The sequence below is a fragment of the Periplaneta americana genome, chromosome 1, assembly GCF_040183065.1.
Source record: "Periplaneta americana isolate PAMFEO1 chromosome 1, P.americana_PAMFEO1_priV1, whole genome shotgun sequence".
NCBI lineage: Eukaryota > Metazoa > Arthropoda > Insecta > Blattodea > Blattidae > Periplaneta > Periplaneta americana.
In genome coordinates this window covers 166,753,527-166,769,994 of record NC_091117.1, presented here as the reverse complement: position 1 = coordinate 166,769,994, position 16,468 = coordinate 166,753,527, and the positions used below count along the sequence as shown (strand labels likewise).

Here is a 16,468-nt window from a genome sequence, read left to right as displayed (position 1 = left end):
CAGCAGGTGGGTGTGCGATAGGCGGGTCTCTATAGCGGGAAAACCCAGCGGTGTTGTGTGACCCAGCATGCTATTAGTGTTTGTTTCTCTTCTGTAAGGTGTGGACATGTTGAGCAGTGATCATTGAACTGATAAGCAGCTCGAAATGCAATTAGTGTTAGTTTCTCTTCTGTAAGGTGTGTACATGTTTGGTCAGTTTTAGTTTTAATTTAACGTGTAAGTTTAAATTTCTCATGGTGTTTACCACTGAACAGAGTGTGTTTTTACTTTTAACGTATGCGAAGAAGAAATCTTACAAAAGTTGTCGTCGTAAATTTCATTGTCAATTCCCTGATGCAACTGTCCCAAATAAGGTCACGATTTCGAATATTCAGGAAATTTTTGTACCACTGGTTCAGTTTAAGACACGGATAAAAAGAAGAGACGCATTGTACTAACAGAGGAAAAGCTTGATGGTATTGAAGCACTCTTTAAGAATTTTTACATAAAATTAGAAAAGTTCACAAAATGAACATTCCTGGCCATAATGGTAGAATTAATTTATGTAACTGGCTTTTAAATTACACATAAGATGGCATAATCAATTCCAAACATTGTTCTTTGCCGATGAAGCATAGTTGCATTTAAATGGATATGTAAATTCACAGAATAATAGCTATTGGAGTGACAACAATCCCCATGTGCTTCATGAAGCACCTCTGCATGATGTTAAGGTTGGTGTGTGGTGTGCGATCACTTCCAGGAGTGTAATCGGACCAATCTTCCATTATAACACATTGATTCTCATTGTTACATCAATGACATATTGTCTCAATTTTTTTTAACAAATGAACGAGGAAGAAAAAAATTATGAATGGTTTATGCAAGACAATGCAACAGCCCACACAGCCGAGCGATATATGCAGGAATTAAGACATGTGTTTGGTGACCAAGTGATCGTTAATTGGCTCCCGCATTCCCCGGATCTTAATCCACGTGACTTTTATCTTTGGGGTATGTTAAAACATAAAGTGCAAATGAAAAATCCTCACACATTACAAGAACTTCAAGAAAATATTCGGCCTATGATCTCCAGCATTTCAAGGCAGGAATTGGATGCATATTTCATCATCTTTTTCCCCAGTGTGAGCGTTGTATTGAAGCTGGCGGAAGTCATTTTGAACATTTTATGTCTTAAAGTAGGGAAATAAACACCTTCAATTAATGTTACAGAAGATAAACTAACAATAAATACAGGTAGAAAGAATGCATACCGGGCCCCTTAGTAGTTCAATTACAGCACAATGCCACTGGGTGTTACCACTTGAGAGTACGGCCCGCCTGCCGGTACCTGGGTTGCATCTCAAGTTGAAGGCGCTGTAATTGACATATATTAGTTCACATTATCATAATTTTCTGTTGAATTTTTAGGCGAATATTTTCATGGGAAATTCCAGTTTAAATATTCTCTATGTATTCCAGGTTAAATAGCCTGCATTAAATGTACAACTGCCTCCATACATCACGGATGTATACACTGTTGTTATTTTTACAAAGCTCAATTCATTGCATAAGGTGAAGCGCTGTATCTGTTTCAATAACAATTTCGTTTATTTAGAAGATGTACCAACTTATAGCATTTACAGTGATGAAAGAGTACAATGTTAAGGAGTATGTTGCAACAAAAATCTAAATATGCACTTAGTGGTATGTAAGCCATTGCTATTCTCATTCATTCATAACGTTCTGCCCAAGAGTAAGTCTTTCGCTGCAAACCTAGCATTCTCCAATCTTTTCTATTTTCTGCCATTGCTATTCTAGGCACCTGGATTATAGGGGACCGTCTAATGAATATAGAAAAAAAAAAGTGGATCTGTTTTTGTATCAAATAAACACAAGTGAACATGTTATGATATGTACATTATTTATTCAACATACTGTGAATAAACATGATACTGAAGAAGTGCGATGAATACATAAATGATAATACCACAGTCAAGTATAGACAGTCACGAAGCTTGAGTTGTGAGGGTGCTAGGAACAATAGACTGTGCCGGTACTATTTCGCATTGCCTGTAATGAGGCGATATGAGCGATCCTAGCGGTTAGCAACTGTCTATGGATGCATATTTACTACGTATTGAGCTTCGTGACTGTATATACTAGACTGTGATAATACTCTGAACAAAAACAATGTTTGAATGGGGGAGGGGAGACACAAATAATAATATTATTTGGAATTGTACAACACTGTTATATGAAACCAATAAATATTAGAATGTGAGAAAAAGCAAATAATAATATACTAATTTCATACGATTTTATTAATGGAAAATTACTTTATTTAGCTGTAACAATATTCAATTTAAATCTTACCCAAAATGCGTGAAAGTAGAGGTAGTGCCGAGCTCAGCACCAATACAAGGCCACAGTTGGCTATTATGTGAGTCAGTGGAGTCCTCTTGGTCCTTGGTCTCACTCTCGAGAGGAAAGGTAGAGTGTATAGTCCAACACTTGATGTGGCTACCAGGTAAAATATCAGCACTATCTCCAATGCTGCACCAACTGGTCCCAGCTTGGACAGTGAACTAATACCTAATGTCAATTGCTGAAAAGCAAATCAAATTGCTGTACAATCAAATATGTTTTGTGAAAAAATAAATAAACAAATGAATAAATAAATAAATACAAATAAATGAATAAATAAATAAATACAAATAAATGAATAAAAAAAAGTAAATAATAAACAAATAAGTAATAAATAAATAAATAAATGAATGAATAAATAAGTTAATAAAATTAATTAACTAAATATTCCGTGGCTAAATGTAGTTCTCTATTAATCAAGTTGACTTGTGTTCGATTTCTTCTGAAGAAAGTGGACATCTAGTCTTTGTCTTGTATTTTTCCTGTGTTGTCTCTTATGATGGTCATGTTGTCATTATACAGGGACATCATTTTATTTTTACTTCAATTTTTATTGTACCTGAGTTTTTGAATGTACTTCACTCCCACCCCTTCTACTAAGGAAGTTCCAACTCCACACAGAACCAAGACCGCAGATAGTAAGCAGTACTGAGTTACTGAATATAGTACGTTCCAGAAGTATGTTCGCGTTTTCCAGTGACGAAAGAGCTTTCAATATTGAATCATATTTTCGCACAGGTACTGTCCGTTTGCCTACGTCGCATCCCGATTTCCCCCACCTGCTTCTGCTCGCCCCTCTGTAATAGCTCTTTTCTGAAAACATTAATTTCTCTTAGGAATTGGAAGTTTACGTAATATTATACAGCTGTTTAATTTAACTTAAATAAAAGGGACTCGTTAAGTAATTAACTGTCACGTGAGTTCCTCCCTTTCTACAATCCTGCGGCATAACCACTTGGACGGACAGTAGATAGCATGTCTGAGTAATTTTATATTTTCGGGTCGGGCAGAAGTGAAGATTGAATTTACAGTACGTAGAGGAGGTACAGAATTATTTCAACATGAGTTACTAGTACGAAGGACGAAACTGGCAATTGGAATTAGATGCAATAGTCTATAGTGCGATAATATGCACAAAAGAACTGAAGCCTGTATCGAAATGAACGGCCACCATTTTCAAAATTGTGTTTAAATATTCATATTATGATTATTTTTCAATTTAACTTCTTTCTCTATATTGTACGCTAATGTGCTGTAGACAGTATAATATATACTGCATAATGAATACGTTCGCATGGATAACTCACTTCGTGAGTAAAAACACTTATTCTTAATACAGTACTGTACTTTGATTAAAGAAAAACCTAATGAAAATTATCAAACTCAAAATAGCGATATTTCCTAGTTTACGTAAATGGATGAACTACTTTTCTTCCTTCCTATACCTAGTAGAGTGATTTGTGTTTTACGCCAGTATCATCGAACTCCAGTCTTGGAGGGGGGAGCAAGCGGTGTTTCCGGTTCTCTAAAGGTATAGACAGGTTAATATTAAAAATGTTAGTAAAAATAAAATGATGTCCCTGTACAATAAGGAAGCAAACTATTTTTAAATGGCTCCTTTTAGTGCTGCTGATCTTTATAGGAGTTAGTTTAATGTTGTAAATAATAATAATAATAATAATAATAATAATAATAATAATAATAATAACAACAACAACAACAACACCAGCAGCAGCAACAACAACAACAAGAAATTAGGACTTCTGAGTGTTTAAGAAAGTGGGATGAATTATGGGTATAAAAGCCTATAGAACATCAGTATTACAGACATAAACTACACAATGACACGAATCATTACGTAGTGACTAAACTAATCTAATAAATACACTAGACATTTTAGCAAGGCCGTGCACAAGGAGGGATGTCTGGAGGTATGACACCCCCTCCCCCATTTTGGAAAAGATCAGTATGTTAGAAAGTGATATAATGAAATATTTCAACATGTTACACAATACCGGAGATACACATACTACCATTTGAAATCGTGGTATGGTAATAAACAGTTAATTAAAAAGCTTATTATAAACTAGTGGTACCGGTACTTTATGAAAAAATCCTGTGCATGGCCTTGCATTGCAGTATACAACAAAACATAAAAAAGTGTTTGTATGATCCATATTATGTATATTACACACTCATCAGGTCATAACATAAACAAAACAAAATGATACCAAAGTATATTACGTTCTCGAACTCAAATGCATGTGTTTGTGGGTAAGTGTCAGACTGTGGAAGTCAACCCTAATTATAATCTTAACAATAACTGAATTCATTAAAGAAAGAAAAACTTAAAGAAACAATTAAGAATAATGAACTCTTATTACAAAGATATGATTTCCAAAGCACAACACTGAGTTATTCTAGAAATATGTAGAATTGTTTGCACTATGTTCAACATAATAGTCTGGAAAAAGGCATAATAGATTAAATCTCAAATCGTGAATTTAAGCAGAGAATAAAGATCTTTCAATCATTCTTTCCTTCTCAAAATGATACAAGTTCTCTTGTTTGTGAATAAAGAAACTCTTAGGAACCAAGATACTTACAATAATAATTCTCCATTACTATTACTGTCAGTTAAGAACTAAATAAAAACATAATAATGATGAAGTGGAGGAGGGCGAGGAAAAGAAGGAGAAAAAGCAAAATAAGAAGAAAAAGAAGAATGGGGACGATATTGTTCTTGTTGGTCTAGTGGTTTCCGACTTCCACTGGGAGGGGTTTTAAGCTAATTTTGTGATATATAAAAGAAACTTCGATATTTGATTGATTAATTTAGCAAGATAAATTCCCTAACCAGAAATTGTAACATCTGCCTATACTTCTGTTTTGTCTTGAAAATGATGCTCCTGCTAACTTGTAATTGTTTACTGAGGTTTCGAAAAGTAAAATTTGAAAATCCACCTCATATCACATATTATGATGGGAGATTTGTGACGCAATAAATTTCCCTGATCTTTTTTTCAGGTTTTCAAATGTTTTTTTTTTATGTTTTACCAACTTCACGATATCAGTATTACGGGACTGATGTTTGGAGCAACAGGAACGATACCTAACTTCTCTTCTCAATTCTGTAAGACCCTAGGACTGCACAAATCGTTTCTGAATGAACTGGCCCTCCTCATAATTAGAGAGTCAGTCAAATTTTTACGAAACCACCCATATGGACTCTAATTCAGTGTACTGAAAAAATAATGCAACATTATCTTTTTTCTTTCTCTTATTAGCTTCTTTACTTGTAACTTTTTTTACTGTAAATTGCCATTGTTTGTTTGTTTGTGTACTTGTTTACTTTTTTCTTACTCTGTTACCTTTCATCATTTATATTGTTTTGTATGCTTTGTCTAATGGTAGCCTCTAATTTGAGGAAGCACAATAAAATAAAAAATAAATAAATATCATGTAATCAGATAATAACAATCAAACACATTTACCAGATGGAAGACAAAGGGGTGGTGTTAGTGATATAACACAAGAGTTTTTATGAAAACTGGATATTCATATAAATCTAAACATGACTTCATGAAAAGTGCACAACTTAAAACATTTGGAGTTATTTTTGTCCGGAATAAGTACTGTTTAAATATTCATTCACGTAATCTTAAGTATGCTAGCATAGATGAATGTTGGATTTTCCTGAAATCTACTGAGTGTAAAAGAAAACAAATTACAGTAATTATATGAATCAACTGTTCAGAACAGCGACAGTCATAAACATCACACGCAGTCTGTTGAATATGTTGGTTCATTTGCGATATTATAAATTCTGACTTTCGATAATTTCCATACACACATCTGATAAATATTCATTATTACAAAACAGTAACGGGTATTCCTGGAAATTTAGGGAATCAGAGATGGACACACATTGTGACATTATATTATAAGCTTTAGCAAAGAAGGGCAGCACTGCTACTTACAGATCTGTTACTAAATCTATGTATTACTCTGTGAAAAGATTTATTAAATCTACATACTTAGACTTCAACAAACAAAATTTGATAACACAATCTCAAGGGGAAAAATGGAACTCTCTGCATCATAATCCACAGTTAATTCCCGATTTACCACGAAAATCGTCTGTAGCTGCACTTAAATTGGCAACAGGCCATGATTGTTTGGCCAAACACCTGCATAGAATTGGAATGTATCAGTTCCCTAACTGCCCATTGTGCAACTCAAACCAAGAAATGGATTCGGAACACCTCAAAATCTGTGCTTCAGTGGCTGACCAGTGCAAGAGGTCAAATGACTTTATTGTCAAACGCCTGGCATTAGAAAACAACAACAACATAATTTTGTTCGATTCATACAGTATATACAGATAAGAACTGGAACACAATGAAACACAGATTTCTTTCTTATAAAAAGTTGGACTTGGAACAGTTTGGTTCTCAGCCATCGATATGTTTGTGAGAGGCTATTTTTCCATGATGAAGATAGCTAAGCCATGCCAGCATAATAAACTTGAGGATGAGAACAAATGCATCACTGAAGCTCAGCTGTGCTGCTGCACCACTGTGATTCTTTCATCGTCTTTTAATTTGTCTGGGTTTCTTTCACGATTTTTTATGCATGGTGCCACATACCAGTATGAAACTAACACATGTATCTGTTTTTCATGCTTTCTTGTAAGACACGTGGCAAATCTGGGAGTTAAAATATAGGGAAATGTTAAGGGAATGATCTTGAATAAATATTCTCTTATTTATAATTGGCCTTCGGAAGTGTTATCTTGCTTATGTCAACACACTCTACAGAAGTATATTGTCTGGAAATTATAGCCATATGACCTGACACCAGGTCAAACTTACTCTTGTGCTCAGAGGAAGTGCCTTAATTCCTATTAGCAGCTCCAATGTGTTTTGCAGCACCATGAGTACAGTGACTGCTGTTAGTGCACATAACATTAACATGGCCACAGGATACACCAAATTTCTCTGAAGTGAAGATGTATGTCTTTGTTTATCTGCAAAATGACAAATCATGATCATAAACAGGTGCTGTGCTGTATGTGATAATTGAGTATTAAGGTTTCTGTAAGTGAAGCAATATAACTGTTAGTTACTGTTGGAGACATAGTTTATCACACAAGGGTGCAAATATGATTATAAATTATAATACAGTAGAACCCCGATTATCTGTCACCCTATTAACTGATCGGCATATTATCCGACAGTCTTTCTCTCGCTCTTTTCTTTTTCTTTCTTTCTTGCTGCAGAAAAAAATGTAGTACTTATTTTTATAGAGTATTATTACAAGCCTTTATCCTTACACAGTACTACTGCCGGCAATAAGAACAGTTACTGGAGGTGTTTTGTTTTCAAAGAAATTGTGCCAGGAACTTCCGTACAATTTATAGCAAATCTGTGCAGCATTCAGTCCTTGTCCTACTGTTCGAGTGCCTGTACTTTATATTATCTATGCAATATATCTTCCACGGATGTCAAAAGTATCTTGCTAAGTATCGAAATAAAAAAAGGAAATAATTGAGAGCTTTGGAAAAAGAGAAACCGCGACTTATTTCGCATCAGAATATGAGACTGACGATAAAACTGCGCTCTATTTAACGAAAAACAAGGATAAAGTGTGTAAAGTATGTAAATCTACAATAAGAGATCTCTACTATTCCTATCTTTCCGCGAACAAACATCACAAGGAATATCCTTGGCTTTTATAAACCCATTACTGACAACCAGATTTAAATTAGTGAACTTCTGATCCACTATGTAGCATGTTAAACACAACATTACGGAGGAAATTGCAAAACTGTAATATGCACTTAATTTATGAACATATTTTCTGGTACGGATTATCCGAGTTTTTCGATTAACCATTCAATCCATCCCATTCATTACCACGGATAATAGAGATTCTACTGTATTACTATATTTCCCATAATTACCACAACTACTCATCGCAGTAACCTTCTGTTAACAAGCTGGTTGGTTATCACCTAGTTTTAGGTATTCGTACTAATATTTCCAACCTAGAAGTATTATAGTGAAATAAATCTCCATTAAAATTTTATAAACAATTGCTTTACCAGTTTGTTTATTCGGAAAGCACATACGGACTTCATGAAAACATTGTGAAAGGTGGTTATGAAATTCTTAAGAAGCTTCCAGGAATAAAAATCAAGCAACAGAATAAAAAATGAAGTAATAACATCGATAAACTTTATAATTTCCAGATTCTTAATAAAATGATAATTCAATATAGAAAAAAATGGTGAATGAGTCATATTAGTCTGTGAATACAGTAGATTGCATTGTATTTGGGGTTGGGGGAAACCTCTATGCACTCAACCAGTTCGCTTTTTGTACTTTCCAGATACCTAACATTGTTAACTCAGTTCCAAATCTTTTGCAATTCTAACAGCCTTAATATGACGTGTCCACAAGCCAAATGACACACTTAATTTTTTTTTTTAACTGAGTTACATGGTTAGAATGCAATGTAAACATAAAATTTATCAATTTTGAATGTGATTAACTTTAATTTACAGTTGTGCAAATTGCAATATCTTTTCTCTTCACTGATTATTGCACTAAAACTTTCAAATTTTCTGGGACTTAAACTTTAGCAGTTACTATTTACTCAGCCTTAATCTTAGTGAAATTAATCAGTTCAGCTTCTGAATGCTTCACAGCAATGCTAACATTTCATTTTTTGTTATTTAATCGAGCATCAGAGACCACAGTAGACCTCCATCTGCGTGAACTCAGCATCCTAAAGGAAATCATACTACAGCTATTGACTTTCAAAATCCACTACCCTCACTGGGGGTTGAATTCACGAATCTCGAATCCAAGAACAGGCATGGCAACCACTAGACCACCGAGAATGATATGCATTACAATAAGATCCTCACATAAATATAAGCCTACAAACTTGAATGAAATTGTAATCTCCATAGATAAAGAGAAAGTTGCACTAGTGAAATTTTGGAAACATGCCACATGTTTTATTCTCCATGCATGAAAATGAAGAAGAAGAAGAAGATGGAGGAGGAGGAGGAGGAGGAGGAGAAGGAGGAGGAAGACGACGACGAGACAAAGGTTGCTGCTAGTGTCTTAATTATGTATAGATGATTCCGCATTAAGAAAAAAGCATTGGTTTCATGGGCCTTGCCCAGTACATTGTAGAAGCTATGTGGTAGGTTGACGTTTCTATGGCAACTGATTATTTGATGGAATAGCCCCATATGTTCAATGTTTTTTATTAATGTGAAATCCTCTATAGTTCAAAATAGTTAAAACATTGTTGTTCTGGTGTTCGAACAATGTTTTTGTGATCCGGTATTCATGGCATTATTAATTCAAGTTATTATTTGCTCATTGTAACAGTAAAGCAAACAAAAAGTTGAAGACAAACCTCGAAACCACTGTTAACATCAGGAATACTTTTTAAAGTATATTTAATTTTGAGTGGAACAAGAAACTTTTTAGTTTGTCAAAAATTCCAGAAATAGTCCTAGTTCTCTTCTGGAATCATAATAAAGAAAATAAAACCCATCTCTATGTGCACCTTATTCCTTCATAATGTGCGATATGTGAAAACCACTCCCACTTTCATCTCTTGCGATTTAAGCTATATTTCATGTTTTAACACCTCTATAAATTTACACAAAGAAAAAGAGAGAAACAAGGAAGGTAAGAAAAGAAGACAACAATTGAAGACCTATCTTTCCAAGCGCCAAAAACAATTTTCTGACACACTGATTAAAAACACACTGCCAAATGTATGTTGAGATACCTCCAACACCATCTTTTGGCATACAATGAGTCACTTAAGTTCAGCTACGACAAAGCCCATTAGCTATGATATTTTCATATGGATGTAATGGATGTAACTCCATTGGACTGAATAAAATGAAATTTGAAAGAATTGGCACTTAAGCCCTTGGGAAAGATAGGTTTCAATTGAAAGATTTATAAAGAGGGATATAAGAAGAGAATTTTATGTGTATAACACAAAATATTACTCCAAATAGTTAAACCACAGCCGAATAAACTATTTTCAATGAAGACAACAGTGAAGTAATGCTACAATTCTTGTCATGATGAAATACTAGTACAACGAGTAAAATAATATAATAGTTTGTAAAATCTTAAAAGTAATATAAGTTCATTAAACTCTACACATAGTCTTTTCACACCATAAAAATGTTGAATGTGTCACTTAAAACTTAAATTATTTGGTCTAAAAACATTATTTCACACTCTCTAACGATATATTACGCATTCATATGTTGGGGACAGGGCAAGGAGAGAAGAAAAAAAAAATAAAGTGCAAAGAAACTAAAATCTACTAGAATTATATGCAGAAGTGTTAAAGGAATTAATACAAATTAAAAATACTATTCCAATTCTGTAATAACAATAAAGATTTCTTTTATCTGTACCCAGAATTTTTCTCCGCAACTGGATCTCTGAGAGTCTCTCCCCAAGGCCCGACTGGAGGGCTCCATTCTGAAGTGTCATGAGGTCACCAATTGGACTCTCTGTGACATCGTCTTCACAGCATGGGCTGACAGGCAGTGGACACATGGGAGAAGGTGAGACGTAGGTCTTGCCTGTAGCTGTTGCTTGCACGAGTCTTCTTCTAACACAATCCTCTTCCAACCGAGCTACAAAAAACTCTTCATCCAGGTCACGAAGGAACTGAGGTTTCACCAGAAACTGGCCAACAACGGTAAAGAGACGGACAAAACCCAATGGTGTACACACTGCCAAACAAAACCATGGTCATGCCAAATTAAAAGAAGTATAGCTATTCCACAATGCCAATCACAGTTATTCTTCTTATCTACTTACAAAAAAAAATGTTTTGTTAGTAAAATAACTTACTGAACCTGTAAGTGCCATTTGTATGAAGCAAGTTTGCAAAGTTGGATAACTGTGAAAACTAAAGAGGCTGTTTAAAGACATTATATGACAATAAGGGAGAAGTACTGGAATGAAAACAGCAGAGGGAATTTAAATCGTCATTAACATTACGGTTTTCAGATTTAAAAAAGAAGTTCAGACATGTTTTGGTACAATACACAAGATTAATTAAATCAAGACCTTAATAAAATACTGTAACACACCTGCAACAAACATGACGACACAATGGGATAGAGTACTGAAGGATGGATTACAGAGGCATGAATAGCAAACAGCAGAACAGGATAATAGGAATAAACGTGAAAATAATTAGCAAATAAATTTATAAATACAAGACAGTGGGGTGTAAAACATCTGATAAGAACGATTAAATAAACTGAAAAAGAAGAAACATCATAGATCATGTTATGTCATATCATATCATATATATATCGCATTATATCATGTCATGTTGTATCGTATTGTATCATATACTTATTTACAAATGGCTTTTAAGGAACCCAGAGGTTCACTGCTGCCCTCACATAAGCCTGCCCTGAGCAAGATTAATTCAGTCTCTACCATCATATCCCATCTCCTTCAAATCCAATTTTATATTATCCTCCCATCTACATCTTGGCCTCCCCAACTGATTGAGGGTCATGGCAGTATGTGCGTGCGGTTGGTCGCTGAATACTATAAGTAGCAGGCTGGCTGCTGCATGTACTGACTTCGCATGAAAGCAAAACACCCAAATGAAGCATCACGGTCGACCGGTCTAGAAGTGTATCATAGGTTGAAAACTGTCTTTGGTCAATGTGCACTATGGAAATGTTAAACTACCTAATGCTCTATTACCTATAGTCGCGACGCTGTTATTCCCAGCATGACTCCTCCTCTTTGCTTACGTCTTAGGAAGTGAAAGCTCTATAAAGTCTAGGTAGGTAGTATCGTTCGCTATTTTTGTTCTTTCGTTGCCGAGCTACCATACGAGGAATCTATTTGCCACACCGTTAAACATTATCATGTCGTAGCTCCAATGATAATAAATCAAACGCAATGTAATTCAGCAAATATTTGAGCGACAAATAATGTCTTCATGTGCTTTCTGCAAACACCAACGAAAGAGCCAAAATGGCGGGCGATTATATTAAGTATTTATCGAGCCTTAAAAAATGAATAAGGTCTTCAACAGCGAATCACAAGATGCACACGTTTAAATGTAGCCGACCTGCAACGCGATTGGCTGCTGGAAATTAGAGCGACGGGACCATAATTAGTGAACCTAGTAGATATACAGGCTATCAAATGTTAGTCTTTATCCTCTATTTGAACTGAACACTTGTAATATTTTGTAATAGTGTTGTATTCGTAATGTCACAGAAAAGTAAATACATTAAATAAACCAAGAAGGAAATTCTAGATAAGATTGCACAAAAATTATTAATTTTAAAACCAAATGGTGATTTTTCCATTGATTCTTTTATTTTTGGAATACCTTCAGCACGAATTTTGTTTGCTCTATCCTTATATTTCATGATAATGTCGTTCAATGTGGAATAATAGAATCTGCATTCACCTTCCCATAAGTAGCTCCAATGTCAATCATTTTCTGCGATTAAGCATCTCTTAATATATATTGTATTAATGTAAAAATGTTAAGCAAATTGAACGTGTAGTATTAAATACTGTGACTGAGATAGATAATGTCTGCTTCTGAACAAATCTGGTAAACACCACAAAATCTCTGTTCTTTTTATGCAACCACTATTACTAAACTACATTAAACATTTTCATTACTTAAATAATGAGTTTGACAAGAAGGATGTTGAATAACATTATCGGTACTCATAATATGAAGCATTATTCCATTTAACAAACTGTGTTATTTAAAGATTATGTTTATTTAATTTCTCGTTGCCAAACTTTCAGAACGGCCCCGAGGTTCACTCAGCCTCCTATAAAATTGAGTACCGGGTCTTTCCCGGGGGTAAAAGGCGGCCAGAGCGTGGTGCCGACCACACCACCTCATTCTAGTGCCGAGGTCATGGAAAGCATGGGGCTCTACCTCCATGCCCCCCAAGTGCCTTCATGGCATGTTACGGGGATACCTTTACCTTTTACCTTTTTTTTTAAGTTTCTTATTTAAATGTTCAAATACTTCCTACATTTCGTGTTATATGAAATAGATACCAAAATGGTAACCTTGTTAGGCATGCTGTTTTGAGTATCAGGCATTAAAAGATGATGTAATTGTAGTGCAATAACTTAAAGCGCTTGTGACCGACCGAGTAAAAGCTTCACTGATTGGTTATAAATACTCGACTCCATGCACTCGAGCAAATCATTACCCAGCTGCTTTCTTCACAACCTAAGGCTGAGTGGTGAGTTTCAGTTGGTCGTTTTCGTGAGAATTCTGAGGTCTAGTCTGTATATTCATAAACATCTAAGTTACTATAATTTCTTGTAGTAAGTTATTACTTGTAATACTTACATAAAAGCATAAGCACACCAATAAATGAGATGCATGAATAAAGGAATGGTAAATAGTAACTCCACAAATCTGCAACATAAGAAACATAATGAATCAATACATGCTGACTACGAAATATTATGTATTATACATCACGATTTGTCACACTTCTTTACCATTTAAGGAAAGAATACATAAATTTGTGAACTGATATTGACGTAACATGTAAAAAAGTATATGTCATTTTTAATTGATATTACTGTGTCCTTTTAAACCAACACCACTTTTATTTGAAGAATAATAAAAATGATAATGAAGTTTTTAAGATTCTTGGACATATCATATTTACCGGACTTACTGAGCAATGTATGTATGTTAGACTGCTCCTTATCTATCAGAGCAGACATAACGTACGTCATCCCTAGCACCACAACTGCTAGCAGGCACAGCACTATAAATGTTTCATACACTCTAGCCATCAAACCCTGAAACATGAATATAAAAAATTCTTAATCTTATTTTCTTATTAGACAATATTAAGAGAAAATACGAATATTGTAACAAGATAAAGATTTGAATATTTTCATGAAAGTACTCATTTTCAGCACACCTTACAAAGAAAAAGTCGTTTTAGTGATGCCAGCTGTCTCTCTGGTTATTAACTTTGACTTAATAGTATGGATTTTGTTTAGATTCAATATTTGAAGTCAATGCATCTGGGAAATACATGAGAGTGAATCAAATGAAAACGAGAAAAGTGCAATAGAAATTTAGAAATCTGAATTATCAATCGAGGTAGAACGTCATAGTCTATGTTGCTATTGACGGCAAACAGGTGCTGAGAGTCTGTGTATGAATCAGGTCATCGGCTGTAGTAGGAGAGTGATAGTGATGCTTCTTCAGGTGTGCAACAAGGAGAAACAGAGAGCTATTATTCGTTTCTTGTGCACTGAAGGAACAAAACCTATGGAAATTCAGCCGAGAATACACGCACAATAAGATCCTACCTCTAACTTACAATCACACATCTACAAATGGCGTAAAACAGTTTCAGGCAAGTGTCATAAATGTACTGTGGAGAGATCAACCAAATCGTCACACGAGTCTGCAGAGTCATATGACAATATAGCGTCCACCTAGAGATGAACTACATCTGTTCAGCATACTGTGAATAATGAGCTGAGGTAAACCGAAGTTGCCACAAAATGGGTTCCCTCTCACTTGGCCTCTGATGCATAATAAATTCAGTTTTGAAACCATCATTAGTTCGGAAACATACACAAATGAAAATTTATAAAACTCCTGCTCACCAGTTTTATCTCATGTGAGGCTTAGACCATAAGAACACCTGACTTCTCAAGAATAACCACTGCTGAGATGAAGATCATGAGATGCACTGCAGAAATCACAAAATGGGACCACAAAAGAAATAACGATATCCTGAAAGAACTAAAAACCGAACCAATATTACAATATGTAAACAATCAAAGGAAAAGCTGGGAAAATCGTGTCAGAAGAATTATTAGAACACACATCCCAAAACAAATCCTGCAATGTGCGCCCCGTGGAAGAAGAACCATTGGTTGCCCAGCTAAGAGATGGACTGATGTGAGACCATAACAGACTACCCGGTGGATAATGATGATGATGAAGCATATCTATAACGTTGTAGAAGTATCTGAAAACTCTGTGATGTATATAGACATGTCTTGCAGTAAAATTTGTCCCTAAGACCTATCTGGTCGAGCCTGACTTCTGCACTTCGTATGTTTTCACGGGTTTTGAGATTGCACATGAAAAGCTGTAACTGAGGCACATTTCTTCTGCCTCGTAGGCTGGTCGGTATTCACCCACCCATCAGCTTTCTCTTTTCCCATCCATAGACAGATCAATGCACGTCTTAAGGAGGGATGGGGTGAGAAAAGCCGTGGTGGCTCGTCTTCCATAATAAGGAATAAATAACAATAACACAAAAATTCTCGCTGTCCAGCAGCACGAGACCACACTGTTTTACCCCCTTATGTACAGTTAATAACTTATGCAGGAGTGTTGTACTAATGTACTTCACAGTGCAGTAGTGAGTGTGGTTCAGTTTTATTTTGTATGTCAGGAAAATGAAAACCGAAACAGATCCGAACAATAATGATGATATAATTAATTAATTGTTAGAGTATCCTTTTTCGAGATGAAATAATGAAAGAAGGAAAATTTTAAATAAGGACAAACCTACACCATTACTAACAATTTTTTCAGAAAGATACCATAATATGCAGCTGGGTAACTTTCGGTGCTGGACCCCGGACTCATTTCACTGGCATTATCACCTTCATTTCATTCAGACGCTAAATAACCTAGATGTTGATACAGTGTCGTAAAATAACCCAATTAAAAAAAACCATAATATGCACTGCTTCATCATATTAACAGTTATTGAAACAAACTCACAGTATAACAGCTTATTAAATAATAATAATAATAATAATAATAATAATAATAATAATAATAATAATAATAATAATAATAATAATCATAATAATAATGATAATATTAACAATAATATAGTAGTAATAACGATAATAATAATTAATATCATCAATAAAAATCATGTTATATGGGGTGAGTATTTAAAACTATAGAGGCCTCAAACTAGGAAGCTGCC

General features: G+C 34.8%; 1 protein-coding gene across 3 annotated transcripts in view; it reads right to left on the bottom strand.

Annotated features, from left to right (window-relative positions):
* The window catches only part of lili (LMBR1-like protein), a 138,106-nt gene that overhangs the window by 16,178 nt on the left and 105,460 nt on the right, over positions 1-16,468 (bottom strand). The window contains exons 5-10 of one of the 3 annotated variants that reach the window (XR_011333178.1): positions 14,159-14,294; positions 13,831-13,899; positions 10,874-11,197; positions 7,281-7,435; positions 2,356-2,587; positions 1,254-1,356 (exon numbers count right to left, since the gene is read on the bottom strand). Coding sequence is in view for 2 of the 3 variants with exons in the window: in XM_069831324.1 (XP_069687425.1) it covers positions 2,356-2,587; positions 7,281-7,435; positions 10,874-11,197; positions 13,831-13,899; positions 14,159-14,294 (916 nt within the window). In the remaining variant the exon portion in view is untranslated. The remainder of the gene's footprint in view (positions 1-1,253; positions 1,357-2,355; positions 2,588-7,280; positions 7,436-10,873; positions 11,198-13,830; positions 13,900-14,158; positions 14,295-16,468) is intronic. The other 2 variants (XM_069831331.1, XM_069831324.1) reach the window with 2 other exon arrangements.